At 37.1% G+C, this 21097-nt stretch overlaps 1 protein-coding gene across 3 annotated transcripts in view; it reads right to left on the reverse strand.

The window, feature by feature from the left end:
• Window positions 1-3931: 3931 nt before the first annotated feature.
• Window positions 3932-21097, reverse strand: part of TRIP12 (thyroid hormone receptor interactor 12) — a 65140-nt gene continuing 47974 nt past the window's right edge. For 2 of the 3 annotated variants that reach the window (XM_026040055.1, XM_026040052.1), the window contains 16 exons: window positions 19754-19926; window positions 19258-19331; window positions 18966-19165; window positions 18073-18200; window positions 17687-17838; window positions 17099-17241; window positions 15763-15919; window positions 14434-14532; window positions 13816-13930; window positions 13422-13576; window positions 12750-12914; window positions 11438-11602; window positions 8964-9077; window positions 7045-7139; window positions 6744-6847; window positions 3932-5886 (listed from right to left, as the gene is read on the reverse strand). In XM_026040055.1, coding sequence (XP_025895840.1) covers window positions 5690-5886; window positions 6744-6847; window positions 7045-7139; window positions 8964-9077; window positions 11438-11602; window positions 12750-12914; window positions 13422-13576; window positions 13816-13930; window positions 14434-14532; window positions 15763-15919; window positions 17099-17241; window positions 17687-17838; window positions 18073-18200; window positions 18966-19165; window positions 19258-19331; window positions 19754-19926 — 2236 coding nt within the window. In that variant the 3' untranslated portion in view covers window positions 3932-5689. The remainder of the gene's footprint in view (window positions 5887-6743; window positions 6848-7044; window positions 7140-8963; window positions 9078-11437; window positions 11603-12749; window positions 12915-13421; window positions 13577-13815; window positions 13931-14433; window positions 14533-15762; window positions 15920-17098; window positions 17242-17686; window positions 17839-18072; window positions 18201-18965; window positions 19166-19257; window positions 19332-19753; window positions 19927-21097) is intronic. The other variant, XM_026040053.1, reaches the window with a different exon arrangement.

The following is a 21097-nucleotide window of genomic DNA, read 5'->3' on the forward strand; positions in this document are numbered from 1 at the left end:
AGAAAAATGTGCATCTGATGCCAAATAGCATCAATGTTGTTGATCAATTAAATATTGCATACAACAGAGGACAGGACTGGGGGAAATGCTGATTTCAAGAAAGAGGTTAACCAAAATATTCCTGGTTTGACTACACAGGAGAAATAATGATCTGTGGAAAAAAAGTGAGGAAAAGTTTTTTGGGAAAAAGGGTCATCTCCAGACTGGCTCCCAGCCTGCATCATCTGCTTGCCAAAGGGTCTTTTTTGTATAAGATGACTTAAAGAAGAACTGTAGCACCAAGCCTGACCAAGCCTATATTTAGCCTAGAATTCCTCAGACAGCAGCTAAAGGAAGAGTAACACAACACCTATGATATTTGCCCCAAAGTACCTTCTCTCTTTCCAATAGTCTCTGGTTCAGGGGCTCCTACTCAGTCAAGATTTAGCTGTATTCTCTTGTCCCACAATAATCTGTTTGTAACTCACTCAGGGCATTAGGTGAGGTTGCTGTCCTCCCTGAAAGGGCAGGCTTTGCTTCAAGTTACCCAACGTCTTTGACACATACCCTGATTCTGTCAGCAACAATTACACCAGGGACCTTCATCAGCAGCCTCCACTAAGGAGGCTTGTAACGTTGAGCTACTAAACTGAATGCTACAAAACACAGTGTTGTTGAGTTAGCTGCTTGCCACAAATTCTGTTGCTGGTTTATTCTAGTAACATTCCAGAGTAGGCAGCAAGTCCAGGAACTTCCCCAACAGCTGCAAGTGCTGTGTAGACAACTAAAGAAATGTCAAACTTCTCTTCCCATTTTCCTGTCCAGGGTGTACTTGGGAGACAGCTGCTTTAATGGGATAGCTTTATCATTTTTAAGTACATCCACATCATCAGCCTGCCTTCAATTTCAACATATATGGAAATACTCATGTTTAAGCTTACCTCTGCTAAAAGCATCTCTTCAATCTGACTCACATTTTCAGGAAATACACACAGAGCGTTTGCTGCTTCACAAAATGATTTGACAAGTAATCATTTTGCCCGTGGTTTTATCAAAGTGTTATCTCTGATAGGGCTTCTGAGAGTCAGATCCTGTGTGTTACGTAAGTTAAGCTCTGTCAAAGGAAAACAAACACACTACCACCCCCCACCCAAAAAACCCCACGACCAATCCACTTACTTACACACACACACACACACACACACACACACTTATGCTTTTGCTTTTTGTTGTTTGCTGGTAGGTTGGTTAGATCACCCCCTCCATGTGCTGCTTATGGCTTGAACTGGACATTTTCCTTCTTCACTATGGTAAAATGACACAAGATTTGGGAGCTCCCCTTCTCCATTTTCTTTATTTTTTTGAACAGCATGTGCAGAAGTTACTATCAAATTACAGCTCTATGGCTAGAGGTAGATTTAATCAGACCTTTTATAAATTAATGTCTTGAAGTATTCTTTTATTTACAGCTTGAGATTTCACCAGCAATCCCCTAAATGCACACAGCAAAAGAGATCCAAGATCTGCTTCTGCTCCAATTCCAAGGGAGCTTGAGGTCATATCAATACACACGCTTACCACCATCAGCAAGCAACATGATATTGCTTTACACCTTGTCTACATTTTCAGGCCACTGATACACACACTTTTTTCAAGCTAATCGCTGCTAGTCATAGACAATGTAACTAATAAATTTCCTATGCCTGTATAAGCACACAGCAGTGTTCTGCTGAAAAGGGAATTCCTGCAGGACCACAAAAAAAAAAAAAAAAAAAAAACACACAACCACGCCAAACAAGAGAGAGAAAGCAGATCTAGAAAGGTCTGACTTGCAGCAAAGTTGATTTTCTTTCAAGGTAGTGCAAATCCTGATTTGCTTAAGGACTTTGGTTTTTGAAGAGGGAATTTCTGCCTCTTCTCACTGAAGGAGAGTATCTGCTTTGCTGTATAGCAGTAACTGGGGCCTGAAAACAGCACTTTACCTACCCTAACAGAACACACCAATCCATCTGCACCAATCCACCTGCACCACCATGGTCTAGGAAGAAAAGCTTGTCCATGAGCTGGGCGAGCTGGGCCTAGGGTACAGGCAGTATTCCCCTCTTTTACAGATATTTCCTTCTTAACCCTCCCTTGAGGCAGGATGAACATTCAGGTTAATTTTTTAACCAGCTCGGTCACATACAGACGAGCATCTTTCACTGCTTTTTGGTAGCAAGGGGCATGTGGGGGGTCAGAGAAAGAGTCTCTGTAGCACCTTTAAGGCAGAAATTGCTCTACTTCCTATTTTTATTTCTATTATTTCCAAAGAAAGTTTCAGAGCTTCCGAAGATGTGATAGAGTCAAAGCTTTTGAATCATTACAGAAAAAGGAGTGTCAATCAAGCCAGACAGGATGAAATGGGAATGTTCATGGTTGGACTGTGAAAGTTCAGATGCTCACAGACAAAGCAAAAATGCCGTTTCAGCAACCTGCCCTTGGCCAGGCGTTATGTGGGACAGACACCATCTCCAAATGATGGACCTACCTGCAAACAGCGGCAGGAAAAACAAGAAAAGGCAGCCCCGAGGTGGATCCAGACACCTGCTACTTCACTATTCCTTGTTTTTAGGCATTCGTATTTGAGTAGAAGCAGTGCAATAAGGGAAAGCAAGACAGGAAAAACAAACATGTACTTGGGGGAGGGAGATGGAAAAAGGAGGGGGGGAATCTGTACTGCTAAGTTATGCGGGAAGTCTGTATATGACAACTCTACTATCAATGGAGCTTTGGCACTGGGCCACAGGGATTTTACACATACTTGAAATTGTTTCTTGTACATCTTCCTACAGATTGGGGGGGAAGGGGGAAACACTACAAAATGATTCAGTGATTCATATCAAATGTGGCTAAGAGCTCAGGTTTTATCCACAATACTTAAGCGTTCCTTATACAAAACATTTCTGTATAAAACAAGCATTTAACAAAAATCACCACAGAAAGAGTAGCTATCTGGGCTTGGATAGTCACCTTGTCAACTTCTGCTGCTCTTGTTAATTCAGAAAGATACAAAACAGCTATTCATGTCCAAACAGTTCTCTAAAACCAATAAAATCCTAAAACAATTTTAAAATGCCTCTGTTTTCAAAAATACTACTTCATTTTAAAGACATACAAAGTAGTTCAGTACCAAGTGGCCTCTCTGCGCCTCTGGGGGGCTCATCATTAGCAGGCATCTGAACACACCTTTCTTTCCTGTCAGAGCCTTTCATCAGCATTCCTCAGGAGGAGGAACCTCTGGCATCCTGCCCTACTGCTCCTAGGCCTTCTGTTTCTGCCTGCTGGAAAAAAGAAACTAGTCAAGTCACACAGGCTGCTCTACTAAAACACTTGAAGCCAGGGGAAAAAAATCACCCCTCTTCAGAAGGGTTAAATTCATTTTCCAGTCTAAATATACCCTTAGTCATGCTGCAAGTGATGGCTAGAAGAGCAGATCAATTGGCATGTGAGGTTATTTTCCTTCCTTTTCAAATAGGCATTCCTCCCCTTCAAAAGGAACGAGGTACACCAGCAGCTTCCTTTCCCATTGAAATGGAGTTACCCAATGGCTATTTCAAATTTGAAAACAACTCAAAGTCAATGACAGCCAGATTCTGGAGGGAGACAACATGGGTAAAAAAATATCAATACACATGATATTTTAATACAAAATATTAGTTTTTTTGTTTTTGTTTTACACAAGTCAGGTTTTTCTTTGAAATATAGAACCTTAAAAAATGAACAAATTACTATCCAAACACTATAAACATGTCTTTGTGCTCAGTTTGATCAAGTTATCAGAACAATTTAAACACCAGTCCATCATTTAAACACTGCCTGAAGTTTTATGAAAACTATGCCACACTGGGCACTAGCATTATTCTAGGTACGGTGTGAAGCGCCTTCGTTCAGCTCTAATTCGGTAGGTAGCTGTTCAGTTACCAGGTTCTTTGTGCAAGGATTTCACATTCTACTCATGCTCACGACAGATCTGCATTACAGTTCACTGGCACTGGTATGAGCAACCACGTGTAACTCTGAATGTTCATGGTAAGAATGTCCATTATCATTACAGGTATTGAAATACAGATTCTGAAAGCACAAGTTCTTCTGCTAGATAAAAGAAAACTTGTTATTGTTAGTTTAGGGGAAATACTAGCCTGATTAGCCAGAATGTAACAATTACTAAGCACTGAAATGAATTTTGATTTCTCAAAGTTGAATAAAAGTTGTTAACTATCACATTTTTAAGAGATGAACTATATAGCATGTACATCTCGGGATGATTTGTAATTGCACATTTTTTTTTTTTTAAACCCATAGAAAGGAAAAAAAATTCCCTTTAAGTTGGAGGTCTTATAAGGTCTTGTTTTAGCAGTAAATCATCCACTAGTTGCAGGCTTTTAGCCAAGTAGAATCAGGATGATTTACTTGCTTTACAGTAATTTACACAATTGAACTTTACGTATACAGTACAAAACTGAACAAAAAGGTGAAGCAAACTTTTTTATTTATATTCAGGTAAAAACATTAACCTGATGAAGTAAATTATTGCAGATTTGAGAAATCAGCACATAAAACAGTTGGACAGAGCATTGCTTACAGGTGCTTTATCTGTGTCTATAGACAAAGACTGAACTGTTTGTTCCAAGCTAGCGCTGGGAGAAGAAAAAAGAAAAAGAAAGAAAAAAAAAAAACTACAAAAGTAACCAGGAACTTGGATCAAGAACAAGAAAATTGTTTACTTGAACAGGGAATGAAACAATGAATTTATCTTTTTAAAAAACTTTACATCAATTCGAAATGCTCTGGCCTTACCACAATACAACACTGGCCAGCCCAAGCTGTGGGACTTCAACTACACAAAAGAAATGGATTCTTCCTTGCCTCTAGGAAGAGGCTTCTGCTGCCTGAATCACTGTGTAAACAGCTCTAGAGCATCACCTGGTAAAGACTGTCACCAGTATATCCTACCACTACAGTAAAACTAAGCTATAAGAAAGGTTCTAACTAGTTACAAAGGCTGAATTATATTGACAATATATATTTGATTTCAGTAAAATTTAAATTATCTTAATCAGAGAAAAAAAGGCATGGAGCAGTTAAATGCCCATGCTAACCAAAACATAACAATTGCTGAATGTTGCACACGAAAAGAACCAAGTGAATTGCACATCAGACAATACATGAGGATGGGTAAAATTAGAGGCAGGTGAGGGCACACAGAACTAGTCTACTGAACTAGATTCGTCAAATACATGGTGTCTTTTAATTTCTGTACTTATGTACAAAAGTTGTCTTTGGAAGAAAAACTTCAGACTTAGCTAGATGGATACACACAGCCCAGTATTAAACTGCACAGCGACATTTATTGTTCCAGCCTGGAAAAACATCCCTTTTTTAAATTTCACACAGCAAAGCAAGTTAAAAACTTCACTCATCAAATAAATGATAATTTAAACAAGAACTTGCTAAAGAAACCTTGTCACAACAACTTTTTAGGGCCTGATCACTTTAAGTCCACAGGGGCCTTTAATGAATATCAACCAAGTGTCTTTGTTTATAATCTGCAAGCCGTTTTTCTACAACAAGAAGGCGTAACACGTTTCCTTGACTCAGGTGATACATTTAGAAAAGAATCATGATTTTTCTCTTTTGCTGTAACAGGCAGACATTGCATTTTTCATTGTGATCAGGAAAGATGGAATGACTGCTGCCCTTCTCTTGCAGCTATCAAGAGTTTTTCACGCATTATCTCAATAGTTGAATAGTCCGGCAATTTGAGATAGTTCACACAAGTCATTACTGAGGGCAAGAAGTCATCTGGATTTTCCGTAGACTCAAATGTCTTGCGCACAATTGTCAATGGAGGATTCAAACTTCGAAAGCCTGTTAACAAGAAGAGAGATTCAGAGCGAGAGCATCCTCCCTGAAAAGCCACGCTGTACTAATCCACTGCGAGAAGCACGTATCCTCAACGAGAGACTTCTTGAAAAACCTCTACCTTTACACTTTTATCATAGGGGGCTTCTAGACAGACCCATTTTTAAATTCTGTGTTCTTTATGAGTAAAAAAAAAAAATCTTATTCCCAGAATAAGAGTTGTAAAAATTTGTTCTCATGCATTTTTCCCCCCCAAAGATACCTAGAATATATCTGACTTTTGTCGCTACATTTGCACCCTTTTTCCCTCTGCAGCTAAGGTTTTTACACTCCTACTCCTCAATCCTGCCTGCATTTTCTCTAGAATAAAAAAAATAATCAGCTCATTCTCTAAATTAAGAGATTAAAGAGATTGATAAAATAATATTAAGTCAGTAAAACAGAGAACGTAGGTAACGGAACAGATGTATTTACTTGCAAAAACATTCAGCTAAGAACAAATTAAGAAATATTTTTTGGTCACAATTTACAGCATATACTTCTAACTAAAGAAAACAAGGTGATGGGGTTTTATTTTTAAAAAATGAACCAAAAAGTTTAAACTGTTCTTGGTGCTATAATAGACTATTTGGCAACATGAATTAAACTATGAGAGAGAGAATCTTTTGAAATAAATGTTTTGAGACTAATGCAAAGTTGCCAAGACAGCTGAAAACTGGTCTTGTAACTGCCAAATAAATATAAGGGTCCAGTACAAATACACACATGAATAACTTCTGCCTTTCCTGAAATAATCCATTTATTCTGAAATGCATCAGCAGTATGGATTTCATACCAAGCAATATATCATAAACAAAACCTACCTCCTACAGGCAGTCTGGGGCTACCGGTCACAAACTGCAGGAACAGTCTTTGCTGCTCACTGTCAAAACTACTGAGAATTTCAAAGAGATACTTCACTGCTCGACTAAAGAGGGAGAGAGAGTCAGCTTTTAATATTTTGCTTATGGTTAAAATAATTGCATCAAATTTCTATTCAGTTAGACATTTTCAAATAAGCTTCATATAACAATGACATATGGCAACAACGATGGCAATAAGATACCAAATATTCAGATGCATGTTTTCCAGTGCTAGTATTTAACAAGCCCAACACCATGTTACCTGTCATGGGTATAACCGTGATCTGGCCTGCAACACTCCATCAATGTCTTGGCATCCCAAGTGTCCGTTTTACTGCCACACAAGAGCTGCTCCAGCTATAAAATTTAAAAACAAGATGTTTTTCCCCCTCTCCCTTTCAAACAGATGCAGAACGAAGACTGCCTATTCCATTACGACTGCAGCAGCCTACGTTCTGGAGCAGTGCTCTGCAAATCTGCCAGAGCCAACCCATGCAACCTCCAAGTTCTTCACACCAAACACCTGCATCCCAGCAACAGCCTCACTAACCGAATCTGCTTTTGCCTACAGTTCAGTAGCACATGTGGGAGTCAGTGATGCTGAATGAATCTCTGGGACCAGAAGCAATCCTCTGAAGTAATTTACACCAGAGGCCCAAAAATGCCTTCACTTTTTAGGAACTATTTCAAAATCTTAAATAAATCTGTGGGAATGGGAAGAATTAACTGCTTACATTTGTTTTTTAAAATTCTATTATCTTCTTTCAAATAAAGTAGCATAAATCATTAGACAGAGGGCTATCTATCAGATGGCAGCTTTGTACTTCAGGTTAATCCACTCTGCCTGTTCTTCCTATGGAATTTGAACAAGCAGAGTTGACAGGCTAAAGTTGTAATACTAAAGCTTTTAAAACGTCTCTGCAGGATAAGAGGTATAAAGCCAATATCCCCATAAAAATAGAAGTTTGACACACCTAGCCATTCCCTATATGAACAAAATATGTTTTTCCTTATTGTTTTTTTAAATACAAATACTGAGGAATGTTTGCATAAAAGGCTCAAATGGCCTGATATATGATCGACAACAGAGCTCTAGATCTCATGCTAATGTCCTCAAGAATACATCTTATATCTCAGGAGTACTTCTGTTCTGTAAAGTCACTTGAATGTACACATTCACAATGGATTAACATCAGCATTTTATAATTTCTAAGCAGCAGTAACCATCAAACCATGCCACCAAACATGTAACAGAAGAACAAACTATAGCATCATTTATATTACAAAAAAGTAAAAACTTAGTGAGGACCCTTAAGAGACTGACTATACATTGAGCATTCATGCTTTTTGCTGGTCTTATATTTGTTGCAGAAAAATAGGTGGTGGTACTCTTTGAAGCACCAAGAGAAAAGCAAGCAAAGAATCAAGATAAATAGCTGCAGGAAGCCATTTTTTAAGAGATACAAACATTATGAAACATCAATTACAAAAGTCACAGTCTTCAAGACTTGGCCGAAAGACTGTTTCAGTGTACACCTAACATTCCTTCGTGAAGATAAGGCACAAATTTATGACAGTGACAGCAAGTCTAGGAAACACAGTATTCAAAAAAAAAAAAAGCACCCTCTCCAAAGGCAGGTAGAGTAATAAAACAATTTAAATAAAATTTAATAAAACAACTATTTTATTAAATAAAATTTAATAAAACAACTAATCCAAGCAAGCCATACAGAACCTTGTCTCAATTCATCTCTAAGAGGTAAGAAAAAAAATAGGTGGGTGATAGAACTATCTCATTCTTCGCTTTTTCCTCTGTTCTTGTTAGAAAGCTTTTCCCTCGCATCCATACAAGGTCCTAAGTAAATTCCACATCTGTTCTGCAACTGGTAAGAGGAATTGGTTCAACTTCCATATGAATGCATAGCCTGAACATAAAAGTGAAGCATTCTCCTGGAAAGAGATGGCTGTACTTGATTTTACATGAAACTGAGCTCAGCATCAAAACAAACTTCTGCTGCACAAAATCTTAAATATTTAAGTATGCAGTTTAAAAGACTGAATTACAGTTAATATGTGCCATATGAGTAATAAGTCTATTGTTTTAGGACTACATAGTATCTGGATTGCCTATACAGAGAGCAATAAGGCATGAGAGAATCAATTCAAAACACTTTTACCAACCTCCTCAGGATAGAAATACTGAAGATGACTGAGGGGGAAGACAGATTCAAATCCATCTCTGAAGGAGTCAAACTGTCTGGCAACACCTTCATTTAGTGCCCAGAATATAACCAACTGCAGGGGGGAAAAGAAAAAGTTATTTGAACAAGGGAGCATGGACTACCACTGCATACAACAGACTATGTAAAGAGAAAGATCCACAGAAATCTGATGACATGCTTGTACTGGCAGCAGTGATTCATGATGCTGCTCTACAGCATGGCCGTATTCTGCCTTAATTCACTAGCTCACTGCTGCCTCTATGCAAAGGCAGCATTCCTGCAGTGCAACATACAGTGGACAGACAAAAAACAATCTTTACCTGCTCCATCATCATAGAAGTCACTTAAATGCAAACAAAGCTCATACTTACAATACCCCAAATATGTAACTGAAATGCAGTTTAAACAACTTATGGCTTGATTTTTGAGGGAGTAAAGCTAATAATCAGAATCCTGAGCAGCTGATTAAGCTGTTTCTATTTAACAGAAAGTACAAGACTTACTCAGAAAAATCATGTGTTATATGTTAATAAAGCCTAACCTAGGTATTGTGCCTGTATACTAAAGAATTGAAACCTTTTAATATAATAAATGGTAGACAGCACGTAATCAAGTTGGGATTCTTTTGGCAGGTGTCACCCCTGATGATTACACTTGCAGCGTCCTCGACTGCAGCTGTGAACGAAGGCTGCTTGTAAGGCAGGTGACAACACGCAGCTGCCGACTGCCAGGGGCACTAACACTCTCACCGGCAACACTGAGCAAGCTGCCCAAGACATTCATTTATGCACATGTCTGAACAGGGTAAGAACTCAAGATATCGCTGGACTTCTGAAGCCCATTTTGAACACTGTTCTAATAATCAGAATTACTTAGTCCAGACAGTTCTCAGAATCGAAAACCTATTAGGTTCTGGTGGTAAGTTTTTCTAAGGAAAAGGTAATCCTTGCATTTCAGTTAAGATGTACATCCCTACTTTTATGCATTAAGTTTTCATACTGAGGAGAGCAATTTCATAAGCACTAGCAGCACAAAAGACCCTATGCTATTTTAGCAAAAGGTGTTGACCTGAAATTGTATTTTCTGACTCAGGTATACATAAATTTAATTGTCCATAAAACTAGAAGAAAAAAAGTCAGCCTCCTTACCCCAGAAGCAAAAAAAAAAAAAAAAGAAGTCTTTAAAGACACCAGTGCATATAGTGCAATTTTCTAACTGAGGCAGTGCATATAAGGTAGTCCTTTCTGATTAAGGTACAACAGTCAGGCATGCAAGTAGCAGTAGAATATCTTAATTTTATAAACCAGTCTTAGTGATAATCTAAACAAGATACTAATGAAAATAGCAAGGCCATTGCCCCCAGGAAGGTGCAGAGGCTAACTGATAAATACACTGTTTCAAAATTGCAATTCATCATACTCATGACATGGAGGACATTGATAAGTCTGTGCGGTCATTTCCATTTCCCTGACATTTTAAGTCTAGACGGCAGGTACTGGGATTTGGTTAAGTTTTCTCTTGAAACTGGCCGAATCCGGAACATGAACTAAAATTACTCCTAACATTCAGTTGTGTAGATTAGGGAATAACTTTGCAAAGTTCTCAGTTAATATCTAGGAGCTTGAGTAGTGCTTAAAAATCTTAACACTCCTCTGAGAATGGAATTAGTCAGAAATGAAGTTTTCCAAAAAAGTGTTATACAGCAACTAGAATTTGACTCCTCCTTCTGACTTTGACTTGATGTTTCATTCTTCCTTTCTTTCTCCTATCTCTTTGCCAGGCTGGTTTGATTCTACTCAATTCATACTTCCTTATAAAGAAACCTCATCAGTATTGCCCCTCCCCCTAGGCTTTATGTCCTTTCTGAAATAGGAATCAAGATGTATGCATACCTTCAGCTTATTACAAAATCGTTCCATTCCCTCTTCCTTAAACATTTGCTTTAATTTCTGCTCAGCATTGGGCTGATGTTTTCGTAAGCCTAACTTCAAGAACTTCAAGACCAGTACTGCAGTTCAAAGCCAAGTGAAATGTGGCAGCAACTGCTACATCAGCCATCTAAACATTCATTAGCCTATCAAAATATGGGACCTAATTAAAAGATTCTCAAAGTCTGTAGCTCTACTTAACTCCATCTTTTGCAATATGTTGTAGCCATAAAAAGCAACCAAAAAAAGAGAACCTACACACACCCATAAGTCTGAAGATCTCATTAAGTATAAGCCAGACAATTCTCAATGACTAAATTTAAAGTGCATTGACTAGGTTCAAAGTCTGTCTTTGTTAATCAACTAGAACAAACCAGAAGCAATTAGCAGAAGTATCACTGTGTTGTCCAGTTCACAAGAATGAACTGAAACACATTTGGAAATACACTGGGGGGTAAGGTAAGAAAGAATTAAGAAACACAGCCCTATCTTTGCGTTTACGTACTCTGAGATACTCCTCTAGATTGTGGATGGTGACTGGTATATCTTTTCCCCCTTTTTTCAGCTCTATATTAGGAAACCCAGGAAGTGTGAAGTCCAGGCCTAGGTCTTCCACTGAGCAGCCATTCATAGTCAGAGCCTCCAATGCATACTGCAGACTTTCTTTGGTCTAAATAAACAAATAAAAAAATTAACTGAAAATCTGTAGGAACAACTCATTCATATTAATTTATCCAAAAGATACAGCTTCTAAAACAGTTTTGACTAAGCAAGCATTTCTATGATAATTACTTCCAATCCATTAAAGTACTTGCTTTCCTCCCTTTCCCCCAGTATTTATAACAGCAAAACAACACGGCAAAAATCTTAAATGGATATACCTGAAAGATCAGATTTCGCACCCCCCACCCCCCCCCCAAAAACTTCGTGCATATTATAAGGTTAAAAAACACTGTTGCAAGTAAAGAGCTCAGCCTCTTACAGAAATTAATGCCTTCATACTTGGCATACATGCTCATGTTTTTCAGCTTGTATCCACCAGATTTCAGACTTTTCAAATTCTTATTGGGAAACCAGAAGTGGTGATCAAAGGGATAGAGTGACAGGTTGCAATAAATTTACTAGGAATAAAGTAGATATACTGAGAGGAGAAATTACCACAATCTAACCTATTAATATTAGACACTGAAAAGAAAGCATATGTGACAACCCCCCTCCTCTCAACAACAGTGAGCACTGTAGTTAAAAGTGGGTGTTCTATGAGAACTAAGACCCTTCTATTGCTGTAGAAGAACCTGTATGCTTACATAAAGTGAATTTATATCAGTTCTACATACATTTTTTCAGTGAAAAAAGCCAAGGCATTTCCAAATAAAAAATATTTAAAAATTCAGATAACTAAACTAGTAACAAAAACCAAGCCTTATATGTTTGAAATTGAGCATAGATTTTTTCCCTCCTCCCAGTAACTGAAGCCAGTTAATCTCTGAGTGAATCAAATTAGTCTAAAAGAATTCACAGTTTCACTGTTTCTACCTTGCTTCCAATCACACGCAGATTCTGTAATAAATTTCTAATGTTAATGTAGAGATTACTCAGAATGGCTTAATGATCAAGTTTACAAACAATTACTGCTGTTATATAATTACTAGTCATGGTAATACTATTCTTCCTATTAAAATGAAGCTGTCGCTATTATCACCAATATAATAGCGCCAGTAATAACATCGCCAAGCACCATCATACACCATTCAAAGCTTCTTAAAGATCAGAAACATGTGAAGATGCATTCTTCCTTTCTCAGGTTACTGTCCTACCTGTGTTTTGTCTTGTTCAAGTCTTTTCTTTTGTCTTACAATATCTTCAAGATGGTATATTGATTTGGCTACTACTGGATCAATACTGAACAAATCATGTGATGTCAAGGAAGTCTCCTGTCGTAACATCCATTTATAAAAAGGAAGTCCAAGAGGAAGGTCCACCTAGGAATCGAAACATGTTTCAGTACTGAACTACTGATCTTTCAGAACTATAATATTTTGCTATTTCACCTCTTGGCAAGATCTAGAATACTAAGTAACTGTTAGTTTTCTCACATACCAAAACACTGAAGTGTTCTGGCTTGAGAAATTCACAGCTGGGAAAGCATCATTGACTGAAACAGACATGCATCAGAACAATCAGCAAATTATCAGCTGGTTTGCCAGCAATAAACCAAAAGTAATTTTGAAGCTATTATGCAGAAACTGGACACCTGATCAGAATTAGCTGTTTCTTTTTTTTTTTTTTTTTTTTGCAGCACAGACTCAAGAGTAAATCTAAAGACCTCCAGCATATATTGTCCTCCCTTCCTGAAGGGAAGGATGCTTCCATGCAACTCAAAGCTATTTCCATCCCCCCACTCCCGCCGCTCCCCGACCCCCCGCCTCCTTCCCCAAGTCAGATTTTTTCATATAACCCTTTGGATTCACTCTTGCTTTTATCCTTACCAGTCTAAAATCCATGATGGCCTTGGCCATTAGTTTGCCCAGAAAGCGGAACTTCATTTTAACTTTTGCAATGTGAGCTGGCTTTGCTGTTCTACCAAAGGGCAGTGCAAAAAGGCCTTGAAGGTTATGAATATACTTGGTACCTTCCTGACTTCCTGTTGAAGAAGGAAAAAAAAAACCCTTTCAAACACTATAGTTGCTTCATTTCAGAGACAAATTTAGAAGTAGGCAACTTAAAAAAATAAATTATTTTTTAAACAATCTAACCCTATCGTGAGCCTTAGCATCAGACCAGAAATTGAGACACTATGAAAACTCTTCATCTAATGAAAGTCAACTCAGAACCAGTCCTATATCAGACCAACATTGAGAATTTTAGAAATAAAGTATTTACCTTTTGGATTGGCTAGTGTTACTTCTTCTCCCCTCCAGAGACCTAAGTCTGCTCTCTGCAGTTCCTGAGATACGAGTGCATAGAACTCTAGTGTGGGGCCTAGGCCTGTGCCAACCTTCAGAAGGGAAGGCAGGGTGCAAAGGGAGGAGAACAAGAACAAAAATAAAAAACACACAAAATAGTCCATTAGGTCAACATCAAAATCTTTACTTACTCTGAAATTCAGCTACAATAGAGGCTATTTGCAATAGCCTATAGAGAACCTAACTACCCCAACAATTATAATAGAATTCAAAAATTTAGGAAAATCCTGTATCACAGTAGATAAAGGAATAAAATAATTGCCCGCTTAAAGATCATGCTATAGGAGAAAGGGAAGGACAGCTGTTTGGTTAGCATTAGAAGAATCATACTCTTTAGAATAAAACTGATTATGAAATTCAATAGAAACAGTTTCTTCTCGAAATTAAAAAATATAACTAAACAGATGAGGGTTAATAGACAGAATTTCATTGCACCAAGAAGGGAGTCTGACCAGGTTGTTCTAGGGAAATTGTAGCTTTTTGCATTCATCTTCATTAAAAAGGGGTTAAGTTAGACTGCATTGACATTACTTACTTCATTCTCATACTGGATTTCCAACATGGCTCTTGAACTGCCTAGATCCTGCATCACAGATTCTGCCTGTTTCAACAGCTCATCTCTGTTCACAGTGCGCTACACATTATAGAGAAGTTTTAAGTAGTGAAATTATGTCTGTAGGTCTCAATTTCCAAGACAGTAACAACAAGAAAAGACTTTAGTTATACAAACTTTTCTACTACATGTCAGTAGTTCAGTGAGTTCACACTCCATTTGATCACATTATTGCATTTATATGAAAATAAATCAGCCATTTGAGTACTAATATAAAACAAAAATCACTGCCTTACAGTTCTACCAGTGTAACTTAGAACTGCTGCTCTTCTCCAGGATCCAGCAACAGGACTACAACATAGCAAAGTGTCATGGTGTGATGCTATTTTATATACCTCGTATGGATGAGAGAGGAGCCTGTCTGAGACAGAGTCCCAGCAGTCAGTCTATTCCCTTTAATGTTTAAGGCATAAAGTAGCTCTATAAACAGTTGCTTAGAAAAGATGATGTAGCATACAAGCTATAGCCTATATTCGTATAAACTTTCCACTCTTGCCATAATCCCAGAGCTAACAGATTGAGTAGAACAGCAAATCAGAGGTACTGAAGGTCAGCAACCTAAAAGAAGCTTCCTCTTCCTCCAATCCATAGCAGGGAAAACTAAAGGTTTCAAACACAGCACTAGGATTTCTATCTACCGGCAGTTATATTCTAGTTACATTAGAATCTAACTTCTCTTGTCTTTCTTCCCAAGGTGTCCAAGGTTCTACTGCATATCTATACTAGACATCAAATAACATCCCTCTCCAGACTCAAGACAGAGACCAGAGACTCTGCCAATTTAAGACAGTCACATATTAGCTTCATTACTGAATAGTGACAGAAGCTTTAAACACTCTCAGAATGCTAAGGACAAGTTTTCAGTTTATTTAGGTAAGAGTTAAACTTCTTAAATCCTATTACTTGAATTATTCTCAAATTCTACCTAGAGGGAATCAAAGGTTTAGAAGCTATTTACCGGTCTATAAGAATAACACTAACATGTTCTTACCTTAGGTTCACCTTAGGAAGGTCCAGAAAGCCTTCACCAACTTCATGCTCAGGAAAAGTAATCTAATTATAAAATAGCCAGTTCTGCCATCTAATGGCAGCTGCCTAGAAGACACATTTTATGCTTTGGGGCTTGTTTTTGCTTTGCTAGCTAAGCTACCAAAATTTGAAGTTGAAAAAAATAACTTTGTTCACAATGACATTCTTAGAGACACCATCAAAACAAACAGATCACTTGTTCCATTTACACATTATACTTACTTTTTTCCTGTCCAGTCGTGGTGCCACTCTGCTATCCTGAGAGTCTGACTGATTGATTTCTGGATTAGTATCCAGTAGTCTCTGCATGGCTCGATCACGATCAAACGCGGTTACATAAAACAACATTTGTCGAGTATCAAATGGAAAGAAAAACGGGCTGTAAAGAGTGTTGGATTAGTTAGCTGAGATTCAACTAACATCTACTGCTATAGCTCAAGAAAAGAAAGCTTTTAGCAATGTTTAATAAAGGCACAGTTGCAGACATACTACATTTCTGGTGGTTTTGTTTGAATATTTGTGACTTAGGTTTTTTTCTCTTTTTCTTTCTTTAACACTGGTAAAAGTAGCCCTGAAAAGGAGGCCTCCAGGAAACTCTATTGCTTCAGTTATGATACTTATGATCAGAGTCTTGAGATGGTGTTTTAAAAAGCAAACACACAGACTCTAAAAATTATCTTCCAGAAAAAATAAAGTATTTGAATGCTTTGGCTAAAGATTAGATCAGAAAGTAGATATCTACTTGCTCATGCCTGCTTTACAATTAATGTATTAATTCAGATCAATTATTTTAAGACAAAAACTCAAGGCTGGGTACTCAGGAAAGAAATGAGAATCTATGTACAGTAGTCCAGCTTCTCCACTTTCAAAAAGGCTTAAAAAATAGAAAAATTCTCTATCTTACATGATTTATTATTGAATACTATTATTGAATATGTTCATGTATTCAGTACAATCTTCCACCAATATTTATGTGAAAGTTGTTTCATGGAGCAAACATGGCTACAGGTGACTCTATATAAGAACATACATTAAGTATCAAGCAAAAGTAGTTAAAGGTCTAGAATGTTAGTAAGAATTTGGGAGATCCCAAATAAAATCTCTATAGTACATACTGGCAGTTGGGAGACCCAGTATTACTTCAGCTATCACACTTGGAAGATCCAAATATCTCAAACTCAGTTCCTCTATTTCCCCAACCCTGCAGATGCAAGAGTTGACAGTTTCTGCTGTCTCTCAAGATACTACAAAGCATTACAAATACTTTATTACAAAGTTATACTGTGTTCATGACATTTTTACATTTATTAGAGATTCATTTAACATAAACAGTAACTATTGAAGATTTACTATAAAAATTATATTTTCCTTATAATTGTATTAAATATGCCAAGATAAACATGGCGGAGCAATAAAAATGCCATTAAGAAGCTAAACAGAAGAACACATGACAAAGATTCAAGTATTTGTAACTATTGTAACATACTGCACTTCGGGAGCCCAGCCAAGAAGCCTATTGAACTCAAGTCTGACAGAGCAGAGGGCAAGTCACTCATACCATGTTTTTCCAAGTTCTGTCAGCCAAGTGGGTATGTTTCCCGTCATGATGACCAAAGGGTCCTGGAGCTGCCTGTTTGCTTTTGCTGTCAGTTTGCTGTTGATAAATTCGGAGGTTGGAATAATCTCCTTGCAGATTGCATTCTGTGATGTTAAAGAACAACAAGTTTCTAATTAAAGAATATCAGATTTTTTTTTTTTTTTTTTTTTAACATCTGTAATTTGCTTAACAAAGTAAGAAAAGGGATTGGGGGTAGAGGGTGAAGCAGAGAACTTTCATTGTCATTTGACACAGAGGATGAACTATGAAATACAGAATAGACTTCCAATATTCATTTCCTTTTTATGAAGGATACTGCTCTTTGCTTTGTTAAAATAAACATATTCTCCTAGTTCTTTATCCTTTAAATTGAAAGAACATGCCTCACCATTAGAAATTTAAGTCTTTACCTTATCATAAATTAGAGAGAGGTAGGGGGAAAAAGATAATGGCATTCTCTTTAGAGGATAGGGATGGAAGACTATTTTAAGAGTTACTCAACACAGATTTTCATGTTAAGTATGAAAGCAATTACAGTGCTCTACTCACATCATATAGGTAATACCAGTATCGACTGATAGCATGTAAAACTCTCAAAAGAAGAATAACATCTAATGATGGATCTTCAAATGTTATGTTTTCAGGTGGAGTAGATATGAGGTAAACTTCTAATGGATTTAATACCGAAGGGCACACACCATCTAACACGGGGAAAAAAAAGGAAAAAAATCAAAAAAGTTTTTTTGTCATTTGCTTGGCATACATTCAACTAAGTCATTTTACATAGATTATATGTAGTTTTTATTTTTATAAGCTTTTTTATATATATTTGCTTTTATTACACATGTTTTTAAAGAAATCTTTACTGTGATATCTCCACATACATTTCCTCCTCGCTTTCAGAAACATGTAACACTACCTAGCAACATACTCACCATGCCACAACTCATCATGTTTTTTAGAATTTCTAGGGGAGGTTTTTGTAGGAGCAGTCTGTGCTCTTCCTCTTTTACCACCAACACAGTCCTTATTACCATCTTCATCCTCTCGCACAGGTTTGTACCTAAAAAGAAATTTTCCATTTCAGTAAAGACACATGGAAACAAAGCCAGCTGTTAAAAGTGTTATGATTAACAGAATTTTACTTGATCATTAAAGGCAGAAAAGAACAGTGCATCTGCATATGTTCCAGCCTTTGGAGCAAACCCTTCAGAAATAAAGCACAGAGGAAGAAAAATGGATCCCCTGCAGCTCTATCAACTGGAGGAAGCAGAAGGCATAAATGAACACATCACACAGACCTACTGGTTTGAACAACAGGCACTTAAACATTAGTGAGAGAAAACACAAAGCTGAAACTTAAAAACGCTTGCCACACTCATAGGCCAAGACTGCTTCTTACAGTCATACGAGGATAAACGTATTCTCTGCTTATAACTTATCTAACCACTAATTAACTATAAAAAACAGCATTGAGTTAATGAGTAATTGTAGACTGCAGCCATATTTTCTATTGGTTGTAGTTACCTGTCCAATGCTAGAGAATAATCTCACTCCACTGAGTTGCTATCACTTTAGATTGTCATTTCTTGTTCATCAGCTTTAGTATATGTTACCTACCTAATGTAAATTTACATGAGCTAGAAGGAATAGCAGCAGCAGACAAAAAATGCTTACTATGGTTTAAGCATCTCAAGTACATCAGTAAATTCAAAGCGTCACAGTTTCAGAAGACAAAAAAAATATATATTCTAATTTGCTTCAAGAACCTACAACTAGAAATTTTGAAAAGTTAGCCACCAGCTTCTGGCTTCTGTAGCTGACTTACCAAATGGTATGTGTTTTTGTCCAAATCCCAGCTCTTCCCAGCGGGTTGCTTTCATCATCTGTAGACTCTCTCTCCTCCTCAGCTTGTAAACTGTACTGCCTGACTGCTTGATACACAGTCATATTATATGGCAGCAAGTGATCCCCAATGTAAAACTGTAGTCTATGTCTCACATTACCTGAATTTAAGAATTGAGCAGCCTGAAGGAAACATGGTAAGAAACTGGCTTGTTAGCTTTTCTTCAAAGCTCTCCCCAAGCTGCTCTCTTGCCCCCCCACCATCAAAGGCTTACCAAAGATTCATCTATTTCTTCATCTGACCCATCATCATCACTGTCTTCATCATCTTCTCTAACTCTACCATAACCTGGGAAAGAGAATAAATACAGTCTTAGATGTTTTTAAGTTAAGCACAGTAATACTTTTATAATGTAATTTTTGTGAAATCTGAGTGATTTCAGTTCCCAAATACCTCAGGAATGGAGAAGTTCAGGCATGTATGAACATGTGGCATCAAATACGCCACTTCACAGACAATCCAATAGTCAATTTGATTTTATTTCTGTTATGATTTGGGCTGAACTTACTACAACACACAAAAAAAAAAACAGCCTAGAAAATAACAATTTTTTTTAGTTCAAGTCTCTTCTCTGTGAATTAGACACATTTTAGGTACCATACGCCTGGTTTCAGTTTAATTCTATCAGGTTTTTACAGAGTCTGTACAACTGATAGTGCTAATGATCTTAAGAACCAAAACACCCGTGTTACTGCATAAGATATAAATACCTCTAACTACAAGGTATCTTTCAATGGCCTGTACCAAAGCCAGAGGATCAATCTTCACAGGTCCACCCTTCCACTGTTTCACATTAGCACAGTCTGGATGTCTTTGCAGTTGGCATTTTAATTGATGTGTGTTGAAGAATTTTAAAGCTTGAGATCCTCTGTTAAGAGAAAAACTCAAAATAATTTGTGAAAAAAAGTTGCTACACAAAGAAAATCTAATAACCACTGCCGCATAAACAATGCGCGAAAGTAGGCTTATGCATGCATTTGAGAATTTACCTGCTCTGTTTTAGTACCTCTCTTTAAAAATAAGCTATTAAGATTTGCATAAACAAATTCAAAAGTTCTCTCTACAAAAAGATCAGAGTCTAACTGGATAAATCTCATTTGCAAGGAAAGCTGAATGGATCAAGAGAAGATTTAGTCCGAGGTCTGAAAAAAGTGTGGTCTATACTGACCATCTTTTACATTTGAAGTTGTTCAGATGATGTGTTTAAAAACTTCACCTACAGAAGATGAGCTGGAAGTGGAAAATATCCATTTTTTAATAGTTTCAATAAATACCTGAACAGACAAAATTACATATTTATCTTTTTCCTTACCAACAAGTACATTTTATATACATGTTCCATCTCACCAATTATTAATACTTAAGCTAATGATTTTTAGACACAAGCCTCTTATCTTGGGTTGCTTTTATCCCTAGGTATTAGCAAAAGACTATAATTGATGTTGTCACAGTTCACAGTTGGTGACAAAAAAAAAAAAAACCACCACACAACACACAGCCATACAGAAGTTTCTAGCATTTCAAACTTTAAGTGTAAGCTACATGCACATCATCTTCCAGAAGCCAGAACATAACCTCGTCAAAGGCAGCCTGAGAAAGCAGCACTCTACTTTGCCTTATTTAAGAAGGTTGAGGAGCTTGATGCTCAAAGTTTGGATCCAGGTGCAGTATGGACTGCCATTTCTCTTTTAAAGATGTAAAATTTATTCTAGCAGCTTTAAACATGTTCAACAGCTGTAACTTGAAAACATTCTTTGTAGATTGAACAAGAACAGCAGTTTTCTAAAACCTGACTTCCACAACTTCTCCCAAATTTCTCTATGATAACAAAGCTACCCTTTTAAACAGCACCAAGAAATTTAAGCTCAAACTTATGTGCACTATATATCAAAGTAAGGTTATTAGTTGCTATACACTTAATCAAAGATAGTGCAGATAGATTAAGAGTATAGCTTATTCTTTCCAGTGTTGGTTACACAAGGACAAGGAAAACATGTCAAGTTCTTATTTTCAAAAAAAGCATTTAATAGTACTTCCATCTTTAATCTAATAGA

Source organism: Nothoprocta perdicaria, unplaced genomic scaffold, assembly GCF_003342845.1.
Source record: "Nothoprocta perdicaria isolate Ctin4 unplaced genomic scaffold, notPer1 scaffold_25, whole genome shotgun sequence".
In the NCBI taxonomy this organism is placed as follows: domain Eukaryota; kingdom Metazoa; phylum Chordata; class Aves; order Tinamiformes; family Tinamidae; genus Nothoprocta; species Nothoprocta perdicaria.